Source organism: Notamacropus eugenii, chromosome 4, assembly GCF_028372415.1.
Source record: "Notamacropus eugenii isolate mMacEug1 chromosome 4, mMacEug1.pri_v2, whole genome shotgun sequence".
NCBI classification, from domain to species: Eukaryota; Metazoa; Chordata; class Mammalia; order Diprotodontia; family Macropodidae; genus Notamacropus; species Notamacropus eugenii.
The window spans coordinates 73741900-73766666 of NC_092875.1; the positions used below are offsets into that span (position 1 = coordinate 73741900).

At 38.7% G+C, this 24767-nt stretch overlaps 1 protein-coding gene across 8 annotated transcripts in view; it reads left to right on the forward strand.

Annotated features, from left to right (window-relative positions):
- Positions 1–2: 2 nt before the first annotated feature.
- CATSPERD (cation channel sperm associated auxiliary subunit delta) overlaps positions 3–24767 on the forward strand; it is a 147557-nt gene continuing 122792 nt past the window's right edge. For 4 of the 8 annotated variants that reach the window (XM_072601915.1, XM_072601917.1, XM_072601919.1 and 1 more), the window contains exons 1-3: positions 149–390; positions 14734–14788; positions 17431–17507. In XM_072601915.1, the coding sequence (XP_072458016.1) occupies positions 272–390; positions 14734–14788; positions 17431–17507 (251 nt within the window). In that variant the 5' untranslated portion in view covers positions 149–271. The other 4 variants (XM_072601921.1, XM_072601920.1, XM_072601918.1 and 1 more) reach the window with 3 other exon arrangements.

Consider the following 24767-nt stretch of genomic DNA (forward strand, 5'->3'; position numbering starts at 1 on the left):
AGAGCAGCCTGCGAACTTGCGCAGATCAGAGGAGGACCGCACCAGCCCCGCCCCTTATCTTCCTGCGACAGGGAGGAAGGAGGCGGGGCTGAAGACTCGATTCGGTCCTGCCGCGGAAGGCTGGGAGAAAGTGTTCCAGGTGGGCGGAGGGGGTAGAGTTCTCCGCTCCGCCCCTTCGTCGTCTCTCTTAGCAACGGCTTTCGCTCGCGGCTGGACGTGCAGGCCCCGCCGCTGCCTGGAGTCGCCCTCGTCTGTGAGAGCGCAGGAGGAGATGGCGTTGAGTGTCCTCACTTGTCCTTGGGCCTTCGCCTGGCTCTTGGTAGTGGTGGCGCCGTGGGGGCAGGAGGAGGTGGACATCCATGTGACCAGTACTGGACTTAGGTTGTGCAGGTGGGAGCTCCCGGCTGGCCGGCCGGCCCTCTCCCGCGGGCGTGCGAGAGGCCACGGTGTCCGGGAGGCCAGGGGGTCCCCAAGGTCCCCCGTGAGGCCCTCATTTTACAGATGGAGAAACTGAAGAGGCAATTCGCCCGAAGTGAACAGTCCCCCAGGGTCCGAACCCAGACTTTGGATCGTTGGCTCCGCACCGCCGCCCCGGCCCCGGCCCCCCTTCCACCCGTGGTGTGGGCTGGGTTCCTTCTCAGAAGCCGCCCTCTAAGGGACGGGGAGAGCCGAGCCTTTAGGTTTTCTGAGGAGGGGGTGCCTTTCAGGAAGCTTCTGAGAACCAGAGTTGTGTCCTCCAGTCGCCTCAGCCTTGAGTCACTCCTACCATCCTTGTCTTCCCGTTCACAAAAGAGAGCAAAGGTGGAGAAAGTCCCTCCACCATTCTGATCTGGGCTGAAATCCTTTTACGCTTCTGTCCAAGCCTCCCCCTCCGTACGCTCTCTCAGAAGGAAACTTTAGCTCCTATGTTACGAAACAGATTGAGGGCATTTGCCGTCTTTTCTCCTCCTTCCCCCTCATGCCATCTGCCACACTTTCTTATTTTACCCCTATTTCACATAAAGAGGTAGGTAACCTTTCTCCTTGCCAAGGCAAACTTCTTTAGCTGCACAAAAGATCCCCGCAGATTGCCTCCTGTCTCACTTACCTTCAGTCTCTGTCTGCTGGCTGCTTCCTCCTGCTGCCTATGAGGGTGCCCCTCCCTTGTTGGCTCATCCACCCCTCGAACTATTGTCCCATATCTCTCCTTTTTGTGGCTCCTCTCTCACTTTCTTCTAAACTGCCAGTCTGGCTTCTGACATTTTGACCTGTTGAACTGAAACTACCCCCTCCAAAGTTACCAATGACCTCTTAATCCACAAATCCAATGACTTTTCCTTAGTTCTCATTTTCTTTTACCTCTCTGTAGCCTGTAACACTAATGATCGCCCTCTCTTTGATACTCTCTTCTCAGAACACTTTTAATTCTAGTGCCCTCCCTCTGTTAAATGTTCCCTATTTTTCTCTATGTAGCTTGTTTGTACATATTTGCTTATGGTCTTCTCCATTAGATTGTGAGTTCCTTGATGGCAGAGACTGTCTTTTGACTTTTTTTGTGTCCTGAGATCTTAGTCTGGCACTTAGCAGATGTTTACTGACAGGCTGACAAAACCTTCTCTAATAGTTAACAAATGCCTTGGCCAGAACAATCAAGTGTTAGACACTTACTAGGTATGTGACTCTGGGCATGTCGCTTAACCTGGATTGCCACAGGAAGAGATAGAACACTGGAACCAATAAAAAATAGACATTTTGGCCCACGGTGGCAGCAGGTGTCCATAAGAATTGTGAGGCTGCCCAAAAGAACAAAGAAACATGCTGTATATTTGGAGAGTAAGTACTAGCAAGATTTTGGAACTTGTATGCACAGATTATTATTATTTTTTGGTCTCTAAAAGTAGATAGGAAGAATCAGCACCATCTGAGTAGTGTCTGACCATTTTACTAGAGTATGAGCAAATGTGACTTCCAGGAATCAGAAAGGGTTTTATAGTTGGTAGGGTGTCTGGGGAAAAAAATCTGTTCTCTCTCTATGTTTCCTTGTCAGAAATGTACTCAGAGAAGGTAGAAACTTGGAAAGCAAGCTCTTTAAGGGGTTGTTGGCTTTGGTCCATGAATCAAGAAGTCAAGAACCATATGTTACTACTCCTAGAGGAACCCACCATTTCACCTGTCTAGTGAGAAACCAGAGGCTTGCAAAGAAGGTGCAGTGGAGTCAACATGGACAGACGTTTCTAGTGTATTAATACAGCATGACCAGGAATGACATTACAGGCTTTACAACATATCTGTCAACATGTGAGCAAGAACTATGACCTTCTCACTGACTTGGGCTTTTGGAGTCTCACAAGAGGGAGAATAGAGATTTAAAATCAATGTGTTTCTTGGTTGTAAAACTGGTCAAATCTGTGAAACTGGCCTGTTATCTAGCTTTAGCCTCAGTTCAGAAAAACTTTGATTCAAACACGTGATAGTATGAAACCCAGATTTTTTTCTCAAGAGCTTCAGCAAAGGGATAGAATTTTGCTAAGCAATTTTGGTGTGCAGGTAATACACAGGATAGTAGATTCTGCCTTTGCAACATATCTCATGCACACTCCTCTCTCCTCTGATACTGCCATCACCTTGGTGCAGGCCCTTCTCATCTAATAGCTGACCCATTAATGTAGTCTATTGGTGGGTCTCCCTGCCTAAGTCTGTCCCTCACTAGCCCATTCTCCACTTAATACCAAAGTGATGTTCCTATAGCATAGTCTGCCCATGTAGCTAATCTCAGTAAACTCCAATGGCTCCCCAGTACCTCCAAGATTAAGTATAAAATCCTCTATTTGGCTTTTAAAGTCCTCTACCTCTCCTCCTTTCCAATCTATGTATTCCACCTATTGTACAATCTAGTGACACTGACCTCTTTGCTGTTCCTTACACAAGACACTCCACTGTTCCTTACACAAGACACTCCACCTCTTGACTGCATTTTCAATGACTGTCACCCATGTCTTGAATGCTCTCCATCCTTACCTTTGCCTCCTGAATTCTCTGGCTTCAGGTTTCAGATAAAACCCTACTTTTTGCAAATAACCTTTCCCAGTGCTTAATGCTAATGCCTTCACCCTGAGGGGCAGCTAGGTGGTGCAGTGGATAGAGCACCAGTGCAGGAGTCAGGAGGACCTGAGTTCAAATCTCACCTCAGACACTTGACACTCACTAGCTGTGTGACCTTGGGCAAGTCACTTAACCCCAATTGCCTCATCCTGGGTCATCTCCAGTCATCCTGATGAATATCTGATCACAGGATTCAGATGGCTCTGGAGGAGAAGTGAGGCTGGTGACCTGCACAGTCCTCCCTCACTCAAAACAAAGTCAAGTGCATGTCATTATTTCTCTGATGGCATGGTCTTCTTTGGCAACGAAGGATGAACACACACACCTTCACCCTGAGATTACCTCCAATTTACCAATCAGTCAGTCAGTCAGTAAATATTTAAGCCCCTACTATGTGCCAAGCACCATGCCTAGTTGAAGTTATGTAAAATAAGTCTGTACTGGACCCAGTCAGAATACTGCACGATTTTCTCCACTGTTGTTCAACCATGTGTATGTAGAAGAGAAGGCAACAAATGGTGGGAGTGATACAAGGCTAAGGCTTGGCTAGGCATAATCAACAATATGATAAGGGAGCTAGGCTTTCAAAAGAGGATGACAGTGTAGAGTCAAATTGTGTAGAGGCAAATAGGTAGACCGGGGGGGATAGAGCTCTGGACCCACAGTTAGGGAAATCTGTATTTAAATCCTGCCTCGGATACTTATTGTGTGATAGGGAGGAAATCATTTGAACTTTGCCTACTTCAGCTTCCTACCTTCTAAAATGGGGATAGTAATAGCACCACCTTGCAGGGTTGTTGTGAAGATAAAAAGATGATGTTTATAAAGCTCCTTGCAACCCTTAAAGCACTCTATAAATGCTAGTTATTATTATGAACTCACAGATTGTTGTTGTGTTTGTCCTTCGTTTTCAAAGAAGACCATGACATCAGAGAAATCATGACATGACTTGCATGTCATGTGAGAGGAAGGGCTGTGCAAGGTCACCAGCCTCACTTTCTCCTCCTGAGCCATCTGGGTCCAGTGACCAGATATTCATCAGGATGAGTGGAGATGGCTCAGGATGCAATGGGAGACCTTGGTTTCTTTAGCCTTAGGCCTATTCAGGTACTCATTGAGGGGGAGGCAATGCCCATACAGCAAATAGGCCTGTTTCAGAAGTAATCAGGGGGTGGCCCCTTTAATGAGCAAAAGAAAAAATAACTAAATTAAGCTGGAAGGGATAATTACTCTTTAGCCAGGAGGGGTCCAGGAAATAGTCCTTAAGTGGCATTTAGGCAGGGGTCCAGTCTATGGGCTTCAGAGTACAGTAAGTTTAAGGTTTAATGTTTAAAGTCAGGAGAGGAAAAGACAGGAGAGGACAGGACAGGAGAGGAGCTTTACTGAAGGCTGTCCTCTGCTAGAGCAAAGGAGCTAAGTAATAAAAATCCTATTCAAATAAAAGTGCACGTGTTAAAGAAAAAAAATTAGAATGGAGTAAATGGAAGATAATGACTTTTGGGGAAATCAAGAAATTATAAAACAAAATCAAAAGAATGAAAAAATAGAAGACAATGTGCAATATCTCACTGGAAAAAACCACTGACCTGAAAAATAAATTCAGGAGAGATGATTTAAAAATTGTTGGATTACCTGAAAGAGATTCCAAAAGGAAAACTCCTAGGAATATTGTAGCCAAATTCCAGAGTTCCCAGTTCAAGGAGAAAATATTGAAAGCAGCCAGAAAGAAACAATTTAAGCATTGTGGAAACACAATCACAGCAACACAAGATTTAGCCACTTCTACATTAAGGGATCAGAGGGGTTGGGATTTGATATTCCAGAGGTCAAAAGAGCTATGATTATAGCCAAGAATCAACTACTGAGCAAACGTGAGTATAATACTTAAAGGGAAAAAATGGACATTCCATGAAATAGAGGATATTCAAGCATTCTTGGTGAAGAGACCAGAGCTAAATGGAAAATTTGACTTTCTTTTTCTTTTTTTTTCTTTTTTAATGTTTAACAATCACTGCCATACAATTGAGATTTTATCCCTCCCCCCACCTGCCCTCCCTACCCCCCTCCCTCCCCATGACTGCATACAATTCTGTATAGATTCTACATATACTTTCCTATTGAGTATATTTTCACTATAGTCATGCTATGTAGTGAGACTAAAATAAATGAAAGAAATCGTATAACAAATCAGAACATGATACACAAACACATACACATACACAAACATGATCTGCTACATTTTGTGAGTGACTTCCATATTTCTTTCTCTGAGTGTAGAAGGCATTTTGCCTTGAGAACCACCTTTGGGATTTTTTTTTTTTATAAGAAGTTTTTGCGTTATTACAAAATTCCAAGTCTACCAGAAAAAACTCTCACACACTGTGGTCGTTGCTGTGCACAAAGTTCTCCTGGTTCTGCTCCTTTCACTCAGCATCAGGTCATATAAGTCCTTCCAGGCGTCTCTGAAGTCTTCTTGTTCATCATTTCTTATGCCACAATAGTACTCCATTACATTCATATACCATAATTTATTCAGCCATTCCCCAATTGATGGACATCCCCTTGACTTCCAGTTTTTGGCAACTACATAGAGTGCTGCTATAAATATTTTTGTACATGTGGGACCCTTTCCCATTTTTATGATCTCTTGGGGATACAGTCCTAGTAGCGATATTGCTGGGTCAAAGGGTATGCACATTTTTGTAGCCCTTTGGGCATAGTTCCAAATTGCTCTCCAGAATGGTTGGATGCGCTCGCAGCTCCACCAACAATGAATTCGTGTTCCAACTCTCCCACATCCTCTCCAGCATTTATCATTTTCTTGTTCTGTCATGTTTGCCAATCTTATAGGTGTGATGTGGTACCTCAGAGTTGTTTTGATTTGCATCTCTCTAATCAATAGTGATTTAGAGCATTTTTTCATATGATTATAGATAGCTTTAATTTCTTCCTCTGAAAATTGCCTGTTCATATCCTTTGACCATTTATCAATTGGGGAATGACTTGTATGATTATACATTTGAGTCAGTTCTCTATATATTCTAGAAATGAGGCCTTTATCCCCGGGCTTAGCTGTAAAAATTCTTTCCCAATTTACTACATCCCTCCGGATTTTGGTTGCATTGGGTTTGGTTGTGCAAAAACTTCTCAGTTTAATGTAATCAAAGTTATCCATTTTGCATTTCATAATGCTTTCTATCTCTCCTTTAGTAAAGAATTCTTCCCTTCTCCATAGATCTGATAAATACACTATTCCTTGCTTCTCCAGTTTATTCATGGTATCAATCTTTATACCTAAATCATGTACCCATTTGGACTTTATTCTTGTGTACGGTGTCAGGTATGGGTCTATGCCTAATTTCCGCCACACTGTTATCAGTTTTCCCAGCAATTTTTGTCAAACAATGAGTTCTTATCCCAGAAGCTGGGGTCCTTGGGTTTATCAAACAGAAGGTTGCTATATTCCTTGCCTACTGCATCTTGAGTGCCAAGTCTATTCCACTTGTCTACCTCTCTGTTTCTTAGCCAATACCAAGTGGTTTTGATAATTGCTGCTTTATAGTACAGTTTGAGGTCTGGTAGCGCTAGGCCACCTTCCCAAGCATTTCTTTTCATTAGTCCCTTTGATATTCTGGACCTTTTGTTTTTCCAAATGAATTTTGATATTATTTTATCCAGCTCTAGAAAGTAATTGTCTGATAGTTTAATTGGTATGGCACTAAATAAGTATATTAATTTAGGTAGAATTGTCATTTTTATTATATTAGCATGGCCTACCCATGAGCAACTAATGTTTTTCCACTTAAATCTGACTTTATTTGTGCAAAAAGTGTCTTGTAATTGTGTTCATATAATCCCTGGGTTTGTTTTGGCAGGTAGACTCCTAAGTATTTTATACTGTCTACCCTAGCTTTAAAGGGGATTTCTCTTTCTATCTCTTGCTGTTGGACTTTGTTGCTAATATATAGGAACGCAGAAGATTTGTGTGGGTTTATTTTGTAACCTGCAACTTTGCCAAAGTTGTTTATTAATTCAAGTGATTTTTTACTTGAATCTCTGGGATTCATCATCAGGTAAATCATCATACCATCTGCAAAGAGTGATAACTTATTTTCTTCTTTGGCTATTCTTATTCCTTGAATATCTTTATCTTGTCTAATTGCTACAGCTAACATTTCTAGTACCATATTGAATAATAGTGGTGATAATGGACAACCTTGTTTCACCCCTGATCTTATTGGGAATGCATCTAGCTTATCCCCATTGCATATAATGCTTGCTGAAGGTTTTAGATAGATACTGCTTATTATTTTATGGAAAGTTCCCTTTATTCCTACGTTCTCCAGTGTTTTTAGTAGGAATGGGTGTTGTATTTTGTCAAAAGCTTTTTCTGCATCTATTGAGATAATCATGTGGTTTTTGTTAGCTTTGTTGTTGATGTGATCGATAATGCTAATAGTTTTCCTAATATTGAACCAGCCCTGTAGTCCTGGTATGAATCCTACCTGATCATAATGTATTAATCTCGTGATAAGATGCTGTATTCGTTTTGCTAAAATCTTATTTAAAATTTTTGCATCTATATTCATTAGGGAAATTGGTCTATAATTTTCTTTCTCTGTTTTGTCTCTTCCTGGTTTGGGTATCAAAACCATATTTGTATCATAGAAAGAATTTGGGAGGACTCCTTCTTCCCCAATTTTCAAAAATAGTGTATGTAGTATTGGAATTAACTGTTCTTTAAATGTTTGATAGAATTCACTTGTGAATCCATCTGGCCCTGGAGATTTTTTCCTAGGGAGTTCATTGATGGCTTGTTCAATTTCTTTTTCTGAGATGGGGTTGTTTAAATATTCAACTTCCTCTTCTGTTAATCTGGGCAATTTGTATTTTTTAAAATATTCATCCATCTCGTTTAGATTATCGAATTTGTGGGCATAAAGTTGGGCAAAATAGTTTCTAATTATTGTTTTAATTTCCTCCTCATTGGAGGTGAGTTCACCCCTTTCATTTTTAATATTAGTAATTTGATTTTCTTCTTTCTTTTTTTAAATCAGATTGACCAAAGGTTTATCAATTTTATTAGTTTTTTCATAAAACCAACTATTGGTTTTATTTATTAATTCAATAGTTTTCTTAATTTCAATTTTATTAATCTCTCCTTTGGTTTTCAGTATTTCTAATTTGGTATTTACTTGGGGATTTTCAATTTGTTCTTTTTCTAGCTTTTTCAACTGCAAGCCTAAGTCATTGATCTCCTCTTTCTCTGTTTTATTTATGTAAGCATTCAAAGATATAAAACTTCCCCTAATAACTGCTTTTGCAGTATCCCATAAGTTTTGGTATGTTGTCTCACTATTGTCATTCTCTTGAATGAAATTGTTGATTGTTTCTATGATTTCTTCTTTAACCCAACCCTTCTTTAGAATTAGATTATTTAGTTTCCAATTGATTTTTGGTTTCTCTTTCCATGGCCTTTTATTACATGTAATTTTTAATGCGTTATGATCTGAAAAGGATGCATTGATTATCTCTACCTTTCTGCACTGGATTGTGAGATTTTTATGTCCTAGTACATGGTCAATTTTTGTAAATGTTCCATGTACCGCTGAGAAAAAAGTATATTCCTTTCTATTCCCATTTAATTTTCTCCAAAGATCTATCATATCTACCTTATCCAGAGTTTTATTTACCTCCTTAACCTCTTTCTTGTTTATTTTGAGGTTGGATTTATCGAGTTCAGAGAGGGGGAGGTTGAGGTCCCCCACTAGTATAGTTTTGCTATCAATTTCTTCCTTCAACTCCCCCAACCTCTCCTCTAAGAATCTGGATGCTATACCACTTGGAGCATACATGTTTAGTAATGATATTGCTTCATTGTCTATGGTGCCTTTTAGCAGGATATAGTTTCCATCCTTATCCCTTTTGATTAGATCTATTTCTGCTTTTGCTTTGTCTGAGATTAGGATTGCTACTCCTGCCTTTCTTACATGAGCTGAAGCACAATATATTCTGCTCCATCCTTTGACCTTTATCCTATGTGTATCCCCCCGTTTCAAATGTGTTTCTTGTAAGCAGCATATTGTTGGATTATGGCTTTTAATCCATTCTGCTATCCGTCTCCGTTTTATGGGAGAGTTCATTCCATTCACATTCACAGTTATGATTACAATCTGTGTATTTCCCTCCAACCTCTTTCCCACCATTTGTGCTTTTAGCTCTCCCGTCTCCCTTCCCCTCCTCAATAGTATTTACTTTTCTCCCCCTCCTCCTGCAGCCTTCCCCTCCTTCTTTTAGCCCCCCTCCCTTTTACTCCCCTTTACTCTTATTGCTTCTTTCCTCCCTTTTAGCCATCCTCCCCTTTCTTCCCCCTTCCCCTCCTACTACCTATAGAGCTAGTTAGGATTATCTACTTAAGATTATTGTTCCCTCCTTTGAACAAATCAGATGAGAGTACCTCTCAAACAATGCTCATCTCCCTCCCCTCCTTCCCTCTACTATAGTTTTGTACTTCTTCCTGTGATATAATTTGCCATTTTCTGCTTCCCCCTTTTCACACCTCCTGTTACAATCCCTTCTCATACTTAAATCATATTTTTGACATGACATCATTTACTTTATGCCCGTTCCCTCTACATATATCCCTTTTATCATAATAGCTGTGCAGTTCTCAAGATTAACAGGTATCATCTTCCCTTATAGGGAGGTAAACAGTTTGCCCTAATTGAGTAGCAAGTTTTTGTTTTTGTTTTTTCCCCTCTGTTTACCTTTTTATGATTCTCTGGAGACCTGCATTTGAAGATCAAATTGTCTATTGAGTTCTGGTGTTTTGGTCAGGAAGCTCTGGAAATCCCTTATTTCGTTGAATGACTTTCTCCTTGCCTGAAATGTTATGCTGAACTTTGCTGGGTAGTTGATCCTTGGTTGAAGTCCCAACTCCTTTGCCTTACGGAATATTGGGTTCCAATTCTTTTGGTCTTTTAATGTAGAAGCTGCAAGGTCCTGTGTGATCCTGACTGTGTGTCCTTGATATTTGAATTGTTTCTTTCTGGCTGCTTGTAGTATTTTCTCCTTCACTTGATAGCTCTGGAATTTGGCAACGATATTTCTTGGGGTTTTGAGTTTGGGATCCCTTTCGGGAGGGGAACGGTGGATTCTTTCGATGACTATTTTGCCCTCTGAGTCTAGTACTTCTGGGCAGTTTTCCTTGATGATTTCCTGGAAGATATTGTCCAGACTCTTTTCTTCATCATGGGTTTCTGGCAGGCCAATAATTCTTAAATTTTCTCTCCTATTTTCCAGGTCAGTTGTTTTTCCAATTAAATATTTTACATTTTCTTCTATCTTTTCATTCTTTAGATTTTGTTTGACTGATTCTTGTTGCCTCATTGAGTCATTAGTTTCTACTTGCCCAATTCTAATCTTCATCGTATTGTTTTCTTCAGTTAGCTTTTGCATCTCCTTTTCCATCTGACCAATTTTTCCCTTTAAGGAGCTATTTTCTCCATTTAATTTTTGTACTTCTTTTTCCATTCGACCAATTTTCCCAGTTAGGTTTTGGGTTTCCTTTTCCGTTTGATTAACTCTTCCTTTTAGGGAATTATTCTCTCCAGTTAATTTTTGAATTTCCTTTTCCATTTGTTCAATTTTCCTTTTCAGAGTGATGTTCTCATCAGTGAATTCTTTTTTTATAATTTTAAAATCATTGGCCAGTTTTTCTTTTATATCCTTCTTCAGATGTTCCAGGTAATCTAGTTGTGCTTGCGAGAAATTCATAGTCCCATCTGAGGTTTCAGATGGAAGTACAGTCTCAGCTCTGACCTCTTTGGTGTTTGTGTTTTGGTCCTTATCCCCATAGAAAGATTCTATGGTTTTTTCACTTTTCGTCTGCTTTTTCCGATTCATGATGTTGACTCAGTGTTGTTGCTTCTGGTTCTTTCAGTCAGAAGGTACAGATCTTTAAGTTGAGCTGATGTGTGTCTAGGCTAAAAGCAGGCTTTTGTTTTTTGTTTCCCTGATCAACCCTGGGGTTAGCTTGTTAGGTGTGTGGGAGGGGTGGTCTGGTCTCAGGAGATCTCCTCAGCTGACCTGAGGCAAAGGCAAGGTCAGGGGATGGTGATCCCAGCTTCCCTATTGTCTTCCCTTTTCCCCTGGAGGGCTGGGGCACGCCTAGAAGCTAATGCGTGTTCCCACCCCTCCTGGGGCTCGTCTCCCCGGCGCTGAGGCTTGCCTGGGTCTCAGTGCGAATTTTCTCTGCCCTGGGTCGTCTGTCCTTCCAGATTGCCTCTGCCACAATAGGAAGAATCCCCCTTTGCTATTTTTCTAGCCTCTGGTGTTATGAGACTATTTGCCCCCTTCTGCTGTTCCCGCTGATCCAGGATTTATCTGGGGAAGAATTTTATGGTTCTTTCACGGTCATCAGGGGGGAGGAGAGAGCATTTACTGATCACTCCGCCATCGTAGCTCCCAGAAGTTCCAGTAGGTGACTTACCGAAGTTTAGTCTTCAGGCTAAAGGTTTCAAGGGCTGCTGCCAAAATTTGACTTTCAAATAAAAGAATCAAGAGAGGTATGAAAAGGTAAACAGGAAAGAGAAATCTTAAAAGACTTATTAAAGTTGAACTGTTTACATTCCTACATGAAAAGATAATTGTAATTCATGAGACCTTTCTCAGTATTAGGGTAGATGGAGGGAATATACAGGGTGAGTTGAATATAAAGGGATGATATCTAAAAAAGAAAATTGAAGGGTGAGAGAGGAATATGCTAGGAGAAAGAGAAAGGTAGAGGTAGAATGGGGTAAGTTATCTCACGTAAAAGAGGCAAGAAAAAGCTTTTACAACGGAGGGGAAGAGGAGAGAGAGGAGAGGCAATGAGTGAACCTTACTCTCATCAGATTTGGCTTGTGGAGGGAATAACATACACATTCAATTGGGTATGGAAATTTCTCTCTCCCTGTAGAAAAGTAGGGCAGAGGAGGATAAAAGAGGCGGGGGTAATAGAAGGGAAGTCAAATGGGAAGAGGGAGTAATCAGAAGCAAAACTTTTGAGGAGGGATAGGGTCAAAGGAGAGAACAGATTAAACAGGGTGTGATAGGACAGAGGGAAATACTGTCTTTCAAAACATGACTGTTAATGGAAGTGTTTTATGTGAGAATGCATGTATAACCTATATTGTGGTCTTCTTTGGCAATTAAGGACGAACACAATAACCTATATTGAATTTCTTGTCTTCTCAAAAAGGGTGGGTGGGAAGGGAGGAAGGGAGACAATGTGGAGCTCAAAATTTTAAAAATAAATGTTAAAAGTTGTTTTTACATGCAACTGGGAAATATGATATATAGTCAATGGAGTATAGAAATCTATCATGCCCTACAGGAAAATAGAAGAGAAGGGGATAAGAGAAGGTGGAGTGATAAAAGGGAGGGCAGATTGGTGGAAGGGATAGTCAAAATGCATGCTGTCTTGGTGTGAGGGGAGGGGAGAAATGGGAAGAAAATTTGGAACTCAAAATCTTGTGAAAGTGAATGTTGCAAATAAATTAATAAAAAGAAAAAGAAAGAAAACAGACAATCCCCTCCCCCCCTAAAAAATAAAGTTTAAAAAAAGGACACCTTGATCTGCATGTGGACTCCATCTGTTCTTTCACTGAAGATGGTTAGTATTTTTTCATCAGAAGTCCTTTGGAATTGTCTTAGATCACTGTGTTGCTGGGAATTAGGAAATCATTCACCATTGATCATTGTACCTATTGTTGTTACTGTATACAATATGCTCTTCCTAGTTCTACTCACTTCACTTTGCATCAATTTATCTAAGTCCAGGTTTTTCTGAAAGCCTCCTACTTGTCATTTCTTATAGCACAACAATATTCTATCACAATTATGTACCACAACTTGTTCAATCACTCCCCAATTGATGGATAATTTTCAGTTCTTTACCCTCCCCAAAAGAGCTGCTATAAATATTTTTGTATACAGAGGTCCTTTTCCTTTTTTTTTTTTTTTAAACCTCTTTAGGATACAGACCTAGCAGTGGTATTGCTGGATCAAAGGGCATGAACAGTGTTATAGTCATTTGGGCATAGTTCCAAATTCATCTCCGGAGTGGTTGAATCAGTTCACAACTCCATCAACAAGGCATTAGTGTCTCAATTTTTACATACCCTCTCCTAAAGTTCATTATTTTCCTTTTCTTTCACTTTAGTCAATCTAATAGGTATGAAGTGGTACCTCAGAGTTATTTTAATTTGCATTTCTCCAATCAAAAGTGATTTCAAACATTCTTTCATAGACTATATATAGCTTTAATTTCTTCATCTGAAAACTGCCTATTCATATCCATTTATCAATTGGGGAATAAATTCTATTCTTATAAATTTAACTCCATTCTGTATATATTTTAAAAATGAGGTCTTTACCAGAGAAATTTGCTGTGAATTTTTTTTCTCAATATTCTGCTTTCCCTCCAATTTTGACTGCATTGGTTTTGTTTGTGCAAAACAACTTTTAATGTAACCAAAATTATCCATTTTACATGACACACTTTTCCCTATCTCTTGTTTGGTTATAAATTCTTCCTTTATTATTCAAATGGATTCTTGGATGTGCTGTACTATGGGTGGATTTGATGGGAAAAGGATGTGACCAATATTCTGGGGTATCATAGGAAGAGAGAGTATTTGTAGGACAAATTCACCTTTTTTGAAGCTTATAATGGCAATTATGAAAGTTAAAGATCTTCCCCACCCATTAATGGGTCTGCCTATTAAGGGAAGTTTGATTAGGGGAAATTTGTTTTGTAGGAAGGCCCACAGCTTTTGTTAATTTCTAATGAGGCACTGTTTCTCAAGGATTGTGATGCCCTCTGGCTCTGAAAAGTGTGTAAATACTCTGAGGTGAGATTTTACTTTGGGGCTTACTCTTTGGAAGTGTTTGGCTAGAGGAGACTCTGGGCAGCCACTAAGGAGCCTCCCCCAGCTTTGAAAAACCAGATGTTGGTGCTTCTCTCTTTGGTAACTATGTATGTATGGTCAGACAGTTGGATCTGTCTATTGATCTGTGATGTATGTATTGCTTGTGGTCAGACAGTTGGAAGCCCTATCGGCTTTTATTTCTCTGTATTTTCTCTGAAGTTCAAGTTGCTGATTTTTTCTCCTGAACTAAGTGAATGATATATATGCTTGATTAAAGTAGACTGTTGACCACTTAAAAGTTACTTTCTTTTTATAAAAGCAGACCAAAAAAATGTGTACAGCAGGCCCACCTGTGTATGCTGTGGTCCTTGCTGATACAAAGCTATTGGAAGAAAGTTTTATCAGTCAGCAGCAATGGAAACCCATGTGAGCTTTCTTTCTGTATTCTGTCCCAGTGATGCACATTTCTTCAGGGTACCAGGTTCCCAGTAGATAGTTTCACTTTTTTCTTTAGCTCCAGGGCCTAGCATGGTACCTAGTAGATAGCTAGACACCTGGTAGGTGTGAAATAGTGGCTTATAGATTGTTTACTTGTTTAAAATGAGTATTGAAGGAGAATAATAATAAAGACTAAGAGATATTAATATTATGCTGATTAGGCAGATACTGTTCTTCTATGACCATTAAGTGAGTCATTCAAGTGAACATTAAAGGACTTTTATTTTTGTCATTTACACAGTCCCAGAACCATAAGGACTGGGAAGACTCTTACATCTGCACGGGAACCAATAGAGGTAGGTTTGTTTAGGATTTCTCATGTGCTTTTCTTTGGTTTTATTTTGTTTTTGTCAGCATAAATATAGTGATTATGATAATAATAATCACATTTTACGTTTGTATTACATCTTACAATCTCCAGGAGGCAGGATGGGCCTCCCCATTTTATACATGAGGACGTTGAAACTCAGATTGTCATTTGCTCAGAGTCATTTACAATGACTGAGTGACTGAGAGAGGACTTTTGACTAGAGGCAAGGGTTCTTTCACTCTATCATTTGATAACGGTGTTAAAGGAAAGAAGAAAAGAAATGAACATTAAGTGCCTGCTATGTACCAGGTACTGTACTGCTTTTAAAATATTATCTCATTTGATCCTCAAAACAACCCTAGGAAGTAGATGCTCTTATCATCCCTATTTTACAGTTGAGGAAGCTGAGAAAGACAGAAGTCAAGGAACTTGCCCAGGGACACACAGCTAATAAGTGTCTGAGGCCACATTGGATCTCAGATCTTCCTGTCTCTAAACACCACCCTGGGTTAAATAATTGTGCTTCACATGTAGTAGATAATTTATACTTGTTTGAATTGAATTGCATAATACCCAGATAGAAAAAGCAGCAACTTTTTTAAAGGGAATACTGCCCCCAAAAGTACTTCATATTGCACCATAGAGGCCTTTCTAAAATTTAGGCATTAATTTTTTTGTAAGTTGAAATTTTTTTCTATTAACTTGAATTTTAATTTGTCAAAGATGCATTTTTCGCATGGAAAAGTTTGGAAAGTTTTAGTAGACATCAATTTTATTATGAGTGGGCCAATAGTGTGACCTGGAAGGAAAAACAATATTCTCTTAGGTTGCATTGAGAGAAGCAAAGCATACAGAACACAGGAAACGATATTCCTAATACACTATGTCCTTGTTAGAGCACATTTAGAGTATTGTGTTTAATTCTGTTTTAGACTGTATGTTGACAAGTTGAGGAAGCATGATGTAGCGGACAGAGAACTGGCCTTGAAGCCTACCTCTGATTCATACTGACTGTGTGATCCTAGGCAAAGCACATAATTTCTTAGGGCTCTCGATAACACTTAAGAATCGAAATTGCAGAGAAGGTGCTGACCTGCATTAGGCAGAGGGCATTTCCTTACTTAGGAGTTCGGTAGACCAATAAAAACAAAGGTCCATTCTTCACCCCAACTCCATTGATAAGCTAAAGGCTAATCAGGATAGCAAGAGGTCTTGAAACCACATAATTTGAGGACTGGTTGAGTGAATGAGGATAATGTAACCCAAAGATGAGAAGATTGAGTAAAAATGTAACTAACTGCCTTCAAATATGTGAAGGACCTTCACGTGAAAGGGGGTAAGAGTTGTTCAGCTTGGCCTCTGGCTACAGAACTAGGAGTCATGAAGGGAAGTTAAATAGGAGCAAGTTTCAGCTTGATCTAGGGAAAGACTGTCCAGCAATCAGAGCTATCCAAAACCCTGCAATTCCATGATATTGCAGAGTGGGGTGGGCCCCCTTGAGTGGTAGTGAATTCCTTCAAGAAAGGTCAAATGACCACATGTGAGGGCTCTTGTTTTAGAGGGAATGCCTCTGCAGGGGCTGGTTCTATAAGGTCACCTCTCCATGACTGCCAAACACTTGAGCTACCAGGCCCTTTGTCAAAACATTTAAAAATTACTATAAATCTTTCTTGTAAGGGTGGAGAGTATAAGGATGAGGTTGAATCCTAACTAGTCTATTTAAAATACCATGTCTGTAAATTAAACTGTAAGACATGTGAGTGAGGCCCTTAAGCTCTCAGTCTTTCAGCAAAGCTTTACAATAATGAATTACAGGCAAATTGCTCATCATGTCAGGCCACATTCGTGGAAGGAATTTCTATGCTGGGGGTTCCCTATACTTGATGAAATCACAGATCTGGACCAACCTGTCCAGTTCTCCATACCCGCCCCCACCCCCTAAGAAGAAAAAGAAAAACCAAACCTATAGGTAAATTGTAAAAAGTGTGAAAAGTTTGACAAAGAAAGTCTTTTGCAAAAAATTAAAGAAATCCTTTGACAAAATGAAGAATCTAGGCTTTAATGTGAATAATTATCCACAGATTTCAGGAAGTCCATGAACCTGGATGGGAAAGAAATGGTATCTTTATTTTTAGTAACCTCTAATTTAGCATTTCCTTCACTTATTTTAAAACATGATCCTGAGGGGGGCAGTGGGCATCATCTTCATCAGATTGATTGCCAGAGGGATCTGTGACATACAAAAGGTTAAGAATTCCTGCTCCAAAGGAGCTGTTAAAAGTCTTCAGCATTATCTTGGATTTCCTCAAAGTAGACAGCCTGTGTTAAGGAGTTGTTTTTTTCAGGTTGATTGACAAAGCTGCCTCAAATGATTTTATCAATTTGCAGGGGTCTGAGTTCTGAATAAACCAATAAATGAAATCTTTCAAATGTGTTGATATGTTCTGAAATGCAGGAAAGCCGATAATATTTAAAGATCTTTGTTAAGTCTAGCTTGTATCTTGAATAATCACCTAATTTATGTTAGACTTTTCACTTCCATCTTCAGTTTCATTACTGTGGGCATATCTATACTACAAAATTGTTTTGTTCCAGTTGATTAACATGACTTCATGGTTATCTCCCCAGGAGATCCTATATTATGCATATGATAAACCACAAATTGTTAAGCATCCATGCGTATATGAAATGGCTCTGTATATGGGGTAAGTAACCATTACAGATCAATACTTTGGGGGGGATTAAAATGTTGCATTCAAGTAAAGTACTTAAAGATAATAGCAAATATTATAAGTATGACAGGGGCAAAGATGACACATACATGTAGGGAATAAATGTTGGTGATGTGGCATTCACTTAAAATATTAGATTGTAGATGTTACATCCATAAAAATGCTGCTCAGGGGTTTGAATTAGCTCAGTGTGTATTGAAATTAACCGCCAGGGAGTGCTCTACTTGAGTTACCAAGCCCAAGTGGTCACTTAAAAAAAACAAGCAAACAAAACAAAAACCAAGCATCAATGTTCTCATCAGCCACTAGACTGGACTCAAGATTGAGAATGGAAGAATTTCCATTTGCTTTCCTATAATGGTACCATTGCTTTTCTTTGATCTCAGAAGGACTTTTTAACCCTTTGTCCTGAGTTTAATTGGAGAGAGAAAATATTGATAAAATGTTAAAATATGAAATTTCCTGTTTATAGTTTCAGCTCAGCCCCCACACTCTGAAATAGTTCACTTGCTCAAGCCTTTCCCCTTCGTATCTGTATTTTAACATATACTTTGCATGTGTTAAAAATGAATTGTTGAGAGTTGAAGAGACTATTAATGGCTGTCATAACTAACTCTATCTTTGTGCTATTGGTTTTGTGTGCCTTCTGCACATATTCCAGGATAAGCTTACAATGACTGTTTTCCTTCAGTGTCTCCTTTCTACTTTTGACTGTTCAGGGACCTTCCTACTTCTCTTCTTTATACCATATCACAAGTGATGTATGCCCTCTTTTTAGTCTCTTTAATAAGGACACATTCCTTCTTTATTCCCTGTAGATAGTTGTATGTGTCCTCTTTAACAAGTTTGCCTTTCTTTTTTTATGTCATTAGCTTCTTTATAACAAGTAGCTACCCACTCTTTGTCACATACAATGCATGGTATACATAATACTAGCTACATTGTAAGAGACACACATTTCTATCCACTTGCTGGTAGGGTACATGTTACTTGGAATGAATAAAGCTTTAAGGCCCTTGTCTCTGTCTCATGCAAGTCAACTGGCCATTACTAGTCAATGAACTAAAAAAAAAAATTCACATGATATATGTGATTACTTAGCTTGAATGACACAGAATTAAAATATAAAAATAAAAAAGGACACCTTTCCCTCTATTCTGTCTGCTTCCCTATCTCTGGTGCCAATGAGAAAAGTTTCCATTGTATGCTTTCTCTTCCCTTGCCTTATTCACAAAGAGAGGATGGTCAGCCACCTATCTAATAATAACATAGATGAAAGGAATGCGAGATATCTGAGATTTCCTTCCTGGAATCTCAGAATTTGCTCTTCCAGCCTCAGTCTGTAAATCATTTCCCCATACTATAAGGATTGTCACAGAGACAAGATGAGACATTCTCCTGGGTGACATAAATTTGGAGGGGGGGTACACTTAGGGAAAGGTTCTTTACGCCAGCATGTACCCAGGTGATGCGAAGAAAATATATTCTCAGTATTTAAAATTCTCATTAGAGAAGGGAATGAGGATTTTATTATAATGCCCAGAGTCTGTCTTGGTTCTCCATTGGTGAAACTATAAGCCTCATGGATTTATTTCCCTCAAACACTCAATATGCCCATGGATCCATGATCTCATTCATGGAGATTTTCCTTCCAACAATACAAATTGCAAGTCAACCATGCCTGCACATCCTGTAAATCTTTTGACCCTATTCTTCTCTAAGTTTACAAGAGAGGGATCCCTCAGTATTGGGGAGGGAGGGAAGAGGAGAGGGTTCCTTGTTTTCCTTTGCCTTTGCAAGGATAGCAAGTCTGTTTTCCCTAGCCCTCATCATGAGACTGGTCCATCTTTTTTTTTTTTTTCCTAGTTCTACATATCTTGGTATTATCTATTTACTCTTGGTATTAGCCTTTATTCTAATTGTTTTTCATAATGTATTTATAGTGTGTCTTATATTTCCAGTCTTTTTATGCCTTACTCCTCTCCACATATTCCCTCTTGTTACCCTGGTCTCCTTATACATTGTCACAAATGACACTTCATCTTCTGACTCCATACACTTTTACTGGCTGTCTCCCATTCCTAGAGTTCTCTTTTTTGTCTCTACCTTCTGGTTTCCCTGGCTTCCTTCAAGTCTTACCTAAAATCTGACCTTCAGCATGAAGCCCTCCCTTCATTCTAGTCCTTCCTTTCTATTGATTATGTCCAGTTTCTCCTATATATATTTTGTCTCTAAATCAATACTTTCATATTGTCTCTCCCAATAGATTGTGAGCCCTTTGAGATAAGGACTTGATTCTGCCTTTTTTTTTTTTATCCCCAGTGCTTAGTATAGAGCCTGGCACATAGTAGGTGTTTAATAAATGTTTGTTGCCTTGTTGCAGTCTACAAACCTCTCCGTTGTCCCTGGGTGATCCTCAATTTCAGTTCTGTGGAGACAATAGTATTTCGTGACTCACATCCACACAACAGCATTCAAAGTACATTGATATTTTTTCAAATGAGCTTTTGTTTCAGGGAAAAGTTTACCATCATTAAAAGAATTTTAAAATTTCCCAAAGTCAATACAATCCACTTTTACAATCCTGCTCAATTCTGGGATCACATCATTGTCTATTTGCAGTGTCTGAGATAGATATACTGCTCTCCCTAGGTTGTCTGTATAATTGCATATCATTATCCAAACAATAGACATTCTTCATCTATTTAGTTTTTCTCTTGTGGATAGTCAATTCAGACTCTTTGCAGTGGTTATAGATTTAATCCAGGAAGTTCTGCAGTGTTTCAGGACTTTATATAAATCAGCATGATATTATCTGTACCCCAACACATTTGGATGGGGAGTTCCTCCATTATGGTCCTTTTTGAAAACAAAGGACAAATGTAAGATCTTCTCCATGACAATTGTAAGCACATTTGTATTTACAGGGAGCATACATTTCTTTGTCTTACCTCTTGCTTCATATTAATGATTAACTATTCATGAAACAACGTTATCTCTGATATTGCTTTTAAGTAATATAAGTTTGACTTATGCATAAGGAGCACCTTTAGGGCAGCTTTTTTGCTCTACTGAATCAATTACTAGTTTACAAACAGTGGAATTTTGTATTTTCTACATGTTTCAGTCAGTAATATGATAGTAAAGATATGGTCTACTATGGAATATTGGTCACAAAATCCTATTAGGGCACTTCTGAGAACCATCTTAGAGAAGATGAAAAAGAGCACCAGTGAAGTAGAGATTCAATAAAAACAGAGAAATAATAGCAGTCTCCTCCCAGGATTATGAAAGAAGATGACTCTGGGGCTCACCATCATGTCCTAAAGCCAATGCAAGCTCCAGCAAATGGGGCTTAAAGACAGTGGGTCTGTTGGGAGTCACCCTATCTTGAATCAGAGCTGTGGAAGAGGGCAAGGATGGGTACCAGGATCCAACCACCCGATTCAGAATTGTAGCAAGGCAGCAGCAGTAGTATCTATATAGCAGTGGTATCTATACTGCAAAGGATATATGATAAGTCCTGGAGGCCCCATTGAAGACTGCTGGAAGGGGACAAATGTATGGCTTTAGCCAAAGTCCCAGTTTAGAAACTGGAGCTGGAGACATGAGTGAAAAGAAGAAAGTTCAAAATATGAAGAAAGAATACTGTAGGTTAAGAGAAGCCCAGGAGGTAAACTCAGAAGATAAGAAAAACTTCACAACAAGTACAAATACAGAAAAAAGAATGGCCTGGTCACAAAGATTTTAAGATTAGATAAAAAAATCCCCAAAATATGTAAAAATAAAATTAGAACTCTTGAAGAAAAATGAGAATAAATATCTTAGACTAGAAAGTTGAAAACCTTACACAATAGTGAGTTACCCCCTAAATATAGACTGGAGTAAACAGAACTTAGTGACTCACATTGGACAAGAAATATCAGAACAATGCTGAGTGAAAGGAGCAGAACCAGGAGAACTTTGTGCACAGCAACAACCACAGTGTGCGAGAGTTTTTTCTGGTAGACTTGGAATTTCGTAATAATGCAAGAACTTATTAAAAAAAAAATCCCAATGGTGGATTTCTAAGGCAAAATGCCTTCCACACTCAGAGAAAGAAATATGGAAGTCATTTGCACAATGCAGCAGATCATGTTTGGGTGTATGAGTGTTTTAGTGTATCATGTTTTGATTTGTTATATGATTTCTTCCATTTATTTTAGTTCGACTACATAACATGACTATAGTGAAAATGTACTCAATAGGAAAGTATATGTAGAACCTATACAGAACTGTATGCAGTCATAGGGGGGAGGGGGGTAGTGGTAGGTGTGGGGGGGATAAAATCTTAATTTTATGGCAGCGATTGTAAACCATTAAAAATAAAAATAAATTAAAAAAAGAAATATCAGAACAGTCAAAAGATGAAAAATCAAAATGTGGGGTGTCTGCTAATTAAAAACAAATGACTGGGAAAACAAAATGAGGAGAGAGGATTTCAGAATCTTTAGAATCCCTGAAAACAACTTTAAACAAAAACTTGGATAACATTTCTAGAAGTCATAAAAGAGGATTGTCTGGGAACTGTTAGAACCAGAGGGCAAAGTGAAGATAAAAAGTGTCCTAATTAGAAGTGTCCTAATCAAGAGCCAGAGCTTCCAGATCCAAGAAAAGCTATGACAAACAAGTCAGAAAGAAAGATTTCAAGTATCAAGAAAACAACAATTAAGATCACACAATATTATGTTGCAACTACAATAGAAGAAAAGAAATCTTGGAAGATTATATATCAAAAAGTAAATGGAAAATGTTTAGCATGAAGAAAAAATTATCTTACATATTTTAGGACAATCATACAAGAAAAAAAATGAACCTATAAGACAACAGATTTTTCACGAATTCTTGATGAAAAGACCACAATTTGTTTATCCATTCCTCAATAGGAGTATGCTCCTTAGGTTACTGTGGAAAGAGTTGACACAAATATTTTTTTTGTGCCTATAGGACCTGTTTTTCTCTGTATTTAGATACTTTGGCACATGTGCCTAGTAGGGATATAGCTGGGTCTAAGGGTATATATAGTTTAATAACTTTTTAGATAGAGTGCCAAATTGCTTTCCCAGAATGGCTGACCCCATTCAAGGGACTAAACCAGTAGACCCTTGGTGTGCCTATTATCTGAAGCCCCTCCAGCATTTGTCACCTTTGCCAGTCTAATAGGTATGAGATGGAACCTCCAAGTTGCTTTAATTTGCATTTTTCTGATTATTAGTGATTTAAAGCATTTTATAAAATTGTTGATAATTTAGTTTTCTTGCTTTGAATATTACTTATTGAAATCTTTTGACTAATCTATTGGGAGATGACCTTTAGTCTCACAAAATTAATTAAGTTCTAGGGCAGCTAGGTGGTACAGTGGATAGAGCACTGGTCCTGGAGTCAGGAGGATCTGAGTTCAAAACTGATCTAGGACATGACATTGCTTAACCCTGATTACATCCCCTCCCCCAAATATAGTTAGATAAGTTCCTTATTTATCTTGGACATAATGCTTTTATCAGATAAACTTGCTACAAAGATTTTTTTCCCCCAGTTGTTTCCCTTTTACCTACATTAGATTTATTTGTACAAAACATTTTAGATTTTATATGATCAAATCATTAACTTATTTATATTATTATATATAATTATAAATTTATCTATGTAATCAAATTATAATCAAATTGTTCAATTTATCTTTTGTGATTCTGTTATTTTATTAGTCATTAATTCTTCCCTTATCTATAAATCTGAAGGGTAAATTGGAAACAGAGCATAAATAGCTTTGCATTTATCTGAACAAGCTTACTGCAATAGGGAGTTACCCATTCACTAGGAATGTAAAACGAATGTAAATTAAAATGAGAGTTTTCCTGGCTTCGGCAATGAGTACTGTTCTTTCTAGAGTGAGCAAGTTTTTCACAGTTATTAATAGTGTAATATAAATTTTTCTCACTTCATTGTCTATGATACCTTTTTAGCATAATTTAGTTTCCCTGATTATTTCTTTTAATTAGGTTCATATTTGCTTTTGCTTTGTCTGAAATCATGATTGATTCTCCTGTCTTTTTTTACTTCAGCTGAGGCATATTAGATTCTTCTCTAGTCTTTATTTTAACTCTGTGTGGGTGTTTCTGTTTCAAGTGCGTATCTTGTAAACAAAATATTGTTAGATTCTAGTTTAAAATCCATTCTCTTATCTACTACCGTTTTATACGTGAGCTCATCCCATTCACAATTCATAGTTTTGATTACTGCATATTTTCCTCCATCTTATTTTCTTCTATTTCTTTCCCTCTTACTCTTTTTATCCTGTGCCTCCTCGAAAGTCTATTTTCCATCTAACAACTGCCTACTTTAATCTGTCCTTCTTTTTATCAATTCCCCCTTTTCTTTTATCTCTTTCCCCTCCTCTTTCACTATTGGGTAAGTTGTACTTCTGCACACAACTGAGTGAATACACACACACACACACACACACACATATTCTTCCCTCTTTAAGGAGGTTCAGGAATTGCCTTCTACCTTACCCACCCCTTACCCCCCATTTTCCCTTTCACTATAAAACCTCTTCCTTGTGTGTCTCTTTTATGTGAGACAATTTTCTACTTCTTCCTTCCCCCTTCCATTGAATCCCTCTTTCTTACCCCTTCATTTTTTTTAGAGATCATTCCAACATAAATGACTCACGTCCATGCCCGTTGCCTATGTAACCTTTTTTTTGCTATTGTTCACTCATTTAGCAGCATCTTACTCTTCATGATACCCTTTGGGTTTTACTTGATAAAGATACTGGAATAGTGGCCATTTCCTTCTTCAGCTCATTTTTTTCAGTTGAAGAAACTAAGGCAAACAGGGTTAAGTGATTTATCCAGGGTCACACAGCTAGTAAGTGTCTGAGGCCAGATTTGAATTCCAGAAGATGAGTCTTCCTGACTCCAGTCCTGGCTTTCTATCCACTTCCTTTTAACTGCCTTAATAATGATAAAGTTTGGGGGCAGAGCCAAGATGGTGGAATAGAAAGACACACATATGTGGGCTCTCCCCACACAGCCCATAAAATACCTGTGGAGAGGGACTCTCAACAAATTCTGGAGCAGTAGAAGTGGAGAACTGTAGAGGGCCCAGGGGGGTGCGAGTCCCGTGAGCAAGGCCATAACTGAGGCAAAGCCTATTCCTGTGGGACTTGTGCTTACTCAAACCCTGGCAGAG